Genomic DNA, 5,145 nt, shown 5'->3' on the forward strand with positions numbered 1-5,145 from the left:
ATAAATAAATAAATATTAAAAAAAATCAAAACAACAAAACAAAAACACAGATAAATAAAAACACCAAACATGGTGGCATTTACCTGTAATTCCAGCACTTGGGAGGTGGAATGCTGGAAGATTAGAAGTTCGGGGTCAGGCTAGGGAGATAGTTCAGTCTATAAAGTGTATAAGGACCCAACTTTGTTCCCAGAATCCAGGTAAAAGCTGAATAGAGTGGTGTACTTGTAATCCCAGCCCAGGGTAGGCAGAGAGAGGAGGATCCTTGGATTTTGTTCACCAACCAGCCTAGCCTAATCCATAAACCCCAGATCCCAGGGAGAGACCCTGCCTCAAAAAAGTAAGGTGGACAGCATCTGAGGAACAGGTTAACTTCTACCCTCTATAAGCATGTGCACATGCACACACAAGTGGCCCTACACACATGAATATGCATATTCATGTACACACACAGAAACAGTTGGAGATCATCCTCAGTTACACTGTGAGTTTGAAGCAGACTGAGCTGCATGAGACTAATCTTTTATTTATTTATTTATTTATTTAGTATCCTGCCTATAAGCCAGAAGAGAGTACCAGATCTCATTATAGGTGGTTGTGAGCTGGTTAAAGAGCAGTAAGTGCTCTTAACTGGTGAGCCATCTCTCCAGCCCGAGACTCTAATCTTTAAAAAATGGAAAAACCATTGGGGCTAGAGAAATGACTCAGTGGTTAAGGGCACTGACTGCTCTTCCAGCACCCACATGGTGACTCACAACCCTAGGTACCTCCAGTTCCAGGAAGCTAATGCCCTCTTCTGGCCTCCACAGACACCAGGCACATATTTGGAACACAAACATGCAGACAAAACACCCCTACACATAAAATAATAAAACTGAAAAAAAAGGAAGAGGCTAGAGGCATGACTCAGTGGCTAAGAGCACATACTACTTTTCAGAGGACCCAAGTTCAGTTCCCAGCACCCATGTCAGGTGGCTCACAACCCCCTCTAACTCCAGATCCAGATTATCTGACACTCTCTTCTGGACTCTGAGGACGCCCAGTCACATGTGGCGTGTACCCATACGGATACACAGGTATGCATGCACATTACCTAAATAGAAATAGCAATAAAGTTTAAAATTATAAAACATCAACAATAAAATAGTTCCAGTGAAAGGGTACAGCAGGTAAAGCACTCACTGCCAAGTCTGATAGATGAGTTCAGTTTGATATGCAGAATTCATAAGATGGAAGGAGAAAATTCACATGGATCTGCCTGCCTCTGCCTCTCAGTTTGCTGGACTAAAGACTTGTGCCACTACTCTGGGGAAGAAAGTCATCTTTAACGGGAAAGGTTGATTTAGCTCAGTTTCAGAAGTTTCAGTCCATGGTTTCTTGACCCCACTGCCTGTGGCAACACAGGAGTTCATGGCAGAAACATGTAGCAGAAGAGCCTGTTAACTTCATGGCAGTAGGGAGAAAGGGAAAAAGGGAGGGAGGCAGGCAGGCTTCCAGCCAGCTGGCCAAGCACTTCGGTTCTGATACTCTAGTGACTTCCTCCCATCTCTTGAAGGTTCTAATACTTCCAATAGCACCATGGCCTGGGAGCCAAACCTGCCTTTGGGGGCATTCCAAATCCAAACAGTAACACTCACCAACAGGGGTCATAAAGTAGACAGCATTCCTAAGAGAGACACTAAAATTGTTATGCCAATAGACAGCTGCAGTCCCAGCACTTAAGAGCATTCGGCAAGTTTGAGATTAATCTAGGATATGTAGTTTTAGTTCAAGACCAGCCTGGGCTACATAGAGACCTTGTTGAGAGAGAGACCGAGGCCCTGGCTTTGGTGCATTATATGTGATTTATGGGTGTGCATGTACTACTGGTAAGAATGTGTGTCTTCCTCTTGTCCAGCCTCTCCTTGGTGGATACTAATCTTCCTTCTGAAGTGGAGCCAGAGCTGCGCAGTTTCATTGCTAAGCGTCTTTCCAAAGGAGCATTCTTTGAAGGGCTGGGTAATGTTGCATCTGTAGAGCTGAGGTAAGTATAAAATATGCTGTCTCCTGTATTTTTTATTTCTGAGCCAAACATGAGAAGTGTGGAGAAACTTGAAAAGATGTAGACCTGCAGAAAACATTTTTGCTTTCTGTTTTCCAGCACTTCCTCCTCTCCTGCTCCCAGCCAGAATGATGACTCTCACACATAAACATAGCGAAATTAGATTGAGTGAGATTCTGGCACCTCGATGTAATTTAGTCTTGTTTTATATTTAGACAACAGATTCCAGGGCTGGAGATGTAGCCCTGCTGTAGAGCACTTACCTAGCATGTACAGCTCTCTGTCCCTTAGTGTCTTTTTTTTTTCTTTTAATAATTTACTTTTATTTAATGTACATGGTGCATTGCCTGCATGTGTGTCTGTGTGAGGGATTGGATCCCCTGGAACTGGAGTTTACAAACAGTTGTGAGCTGCCATTTGGGTGCTGGGAATTGAACCTCGGTCCTCTTGAAGAGTAACTATTGTTCCCAACTGCTGAGCCATCTCTCCAGCCCCCCCCCCCTTAGTGTCATTTTAAAAAGTTAATTGCCAATGTAGAAATTGTATGCCTATAGTTTGTAACATAGTTTCACAAATGCTGATGTAGTTCTTCTTACAAAGGGAAACAGGGCAGTGATCTTATTTTCCAGTGAACAAGTAAACACAGAGAACCAGAATTGGAAGGCCAAGGTCAGGTCACAGGGAGGTCAGGTCACAGGCTCCCTGAGCCTGACCCCAGCTGTCCTGTCCTCGCACTCCTTTAGACTGGGCATTTTTTAAACATAGGTCCTCATACCGGTGGTCCAAGGTAAAGCTACTAGAAAAGCCAGGCACATCAGCGTAGAACATCCGTGACATGTGAAGGACGGAGAACATGCTAATTTTATGTAAACATGATTATTCTGTGAACAAAGTTGACCTTTGTATGAATTTTTCTTTAAACACTTTTTAAATTATTTTATTTTCTGTGTATTGTTGGTGGATCTACCTGCATAAATGTCTGTGTACAAGGTGTGTGCCTGGTGCCTGCAGAGCCCAGAAGAGGGTGTTGGATCCCCTCGAGCTAGATATGTTTGTGAGCCACTATGTGCTGGAAATGGAACCTGGGTCTTTTAGAAGAGTAGCCAATGCTTTTTTAACTGCTTAGCCATCTCTCCAGCTCCTAGGTTTTTCACATAAGACTGCAGAATTCAATGAACCTCTATGAGAGGCTGGTTTATTAAAGTCTCACCATGTAACGTGACTGGTCTGGGGCTCACCATGTAGACCAGGTTGTTTTTGAACTCACAGAGATCTGCCTGTCTCTGCCTCGTGGTGCAGGGTTATAGTGCATCACCACACCCAGTCTCTAAGGTGTTTAATAAACTTCACTGGTGTGCAGACACGCTCCTCTGCTGAGATGAGGGGAACGAGGCTGGGAATCTCTGCATGAGTGGGATCTCAGACCAGGGTTCAGAGCTGTCACAAAGGGAGGAGCATGAGTACCAGATATGCCACTTTTCCCTTTTCTTTCTTTTCTAGAATTCCCAGTTACCGGGTTGGTTGTTACTACTGCCTTTTCCAACAGGAAAAACTGCTTCCTGAAATAGTAGCAGTGGAACCGGAATTTAACCCTTCTGAGTATGTGGTCTGCTTCTTAGGAGGGTCTGAAAAAGGACTGGAGCTATATCCTTTCTTTGGTGTTTGAGAGTATCAGGAGGGAAAACATCCAGGGAAGGGACTAGTAGCTACCTCCCTGCTCCCACCTTCCCCACCCTTAAGGGTGTGTCTGAATGTCATTTATGACCATTTGCCCAGGCTTGTTTTAATCCAGTTTGTAGTATTTAAGAGACCTTCTCTCTCTCTTTCTCTCTCTCTTTGAGACAAGCACTCACTTTGTAGTCTTGTAGTCCTGACTGGCATGGAGCTCACTATGTAGGCCATTCTCGTCTCAAACTTAAAGAGATCCACTTGCTTCTGACACTGAGCGCTGGAATTAAAAGCTTGCGTCACCATGCCCATCTGAGACCTTGTATTTTTCTTTCTTTCTTTCTTTCTTTCTTTCTTTCTTTCTTTCTTTCTTTCTTTCTTTCTTTCGACACAGGGTTTCTCTGTGGTTTTGGAGCCTGTCCTGGAACTAGCTCTTGTAGACCAGGCTGGTCTCGAACTCACAGAGATCCGCCTGCCTCTGTGGGATTAAAGGCGTGCGCCACCACCACCCAGCTTCTTTTCATGATTTTATTTACTATGTATACAGTGTTCTGCCTGCATCAGAAGAGGGCAGCAGATATCATTATAGATGGTTATGAACCACCATGTGGTTGCTGGGAATCGAACTTTAGGACCTCTAGAAGAATATAGTCTGTGCTCTATACTTCTGAGCCATCTCTCCAGCCCTTCCTTCCTTCTTCCTTCCTTCCTTCCTTCCTTCCTTCCTTCCTTTCTTTCTTTCTTTTTTTTTTTTTTTTGACTCAGGGTTTCTTTGTTTCTTTGTGTATCCCTGCCTGTCCTGAAACTTCCTCTGTAGACCAGGCTGGCCTTGAACTCAGAGATCTGCTTGCCTTTGACTCCCAAGTGATGGTATTAAAATATTAAAAGCCTGTGCCATCAATGCCCAGCAACCTTGTATTTCTTGCTGAGAGGTAAGATACTGATTGATCATTCTATATCACTTCCTTAAGAACATACTTTCAGGCTTGAATTGGACAAGTATATTCAAGGGCTGAAAAATAACCTGAACTGCAAGGTAAGATGGCTGACCGGAGCGCTAAAGACTAAAGTGATGAACATACCAGGACTGCTGTACTTGTCGGGTCACTCGGTAGCTCACCATGTGGGCAGTGGATAAGTGCTATGGGCACAGGCAGGGAGGCGGCTGTGTCATAGGTGCTGAAGGCTTCAGGATTCTGCTTCCGATGTGTCACACTGTAGAAAACATCAATGTTGAGTCTTACTGTGGGAATCCACCCCTGTCATCTCAGCACTTGGGAGGCAGAGTATGAGGCAAGCCTAGTTTACATAGTGAGTTCCAAGCCAGCCAGAGCTACATAGTGGACCCTCTCAGAAGGAAAACAGGGAACTGAAAGAATGGTCAGTGGTTAAAACACTGTTTACTATTCCAGAGGACCGCCGGGCGATGGTGGCGT

The 5,145-nt window shown here is 44.4% G+C and overlaps 1 protein-coding gene across 2 annotated transcripts in view; it reads left to right on the plus strand.

Moving 5' to 3' along the window:
* Positions 1-5,145, plus strand: part of C7H17orf75 (chromosome 7 C17orf75 homolog) — a 20,538-nt gene that overhangs the window by 6,666 nt on the left and 8,727 nt on the right. For both annotated transcript variants that reach the window (XM_005349408.3, XM_013347381.2), the window contains exons 4-6: positions 1,898-2,023; positions 3,542-3,685; positions 4,688-4,745. In XM_005349408.3, coding sequence (XP_005349465.1) covers positions 1,898-2,023; positions 3,542-3,685; positions 4,688-4,745 — 328 coding nt within the window. The remainder of the gene's footprint in view (positions 1-1,897; positions 2,024-3,541; positions 3,686-4,687; positions 4,746-5,145) is intronic.

This window comes from Microtus ochrogaster, chromosome 7 (assembly GCF_000317375.1).
Source record: "Microtus ochrogaster isolate Prairie Vole_2 chromosome 7, MicOch1.0, whole genome shotgun sequence".
Classification (NCBI taxonomy): domain Eukaryota; kingdom Metazoa; phylum Chordata; class Mammalia; order Rodentia; family Cricetidae; genus Microtus; species Microtus ochrogaster.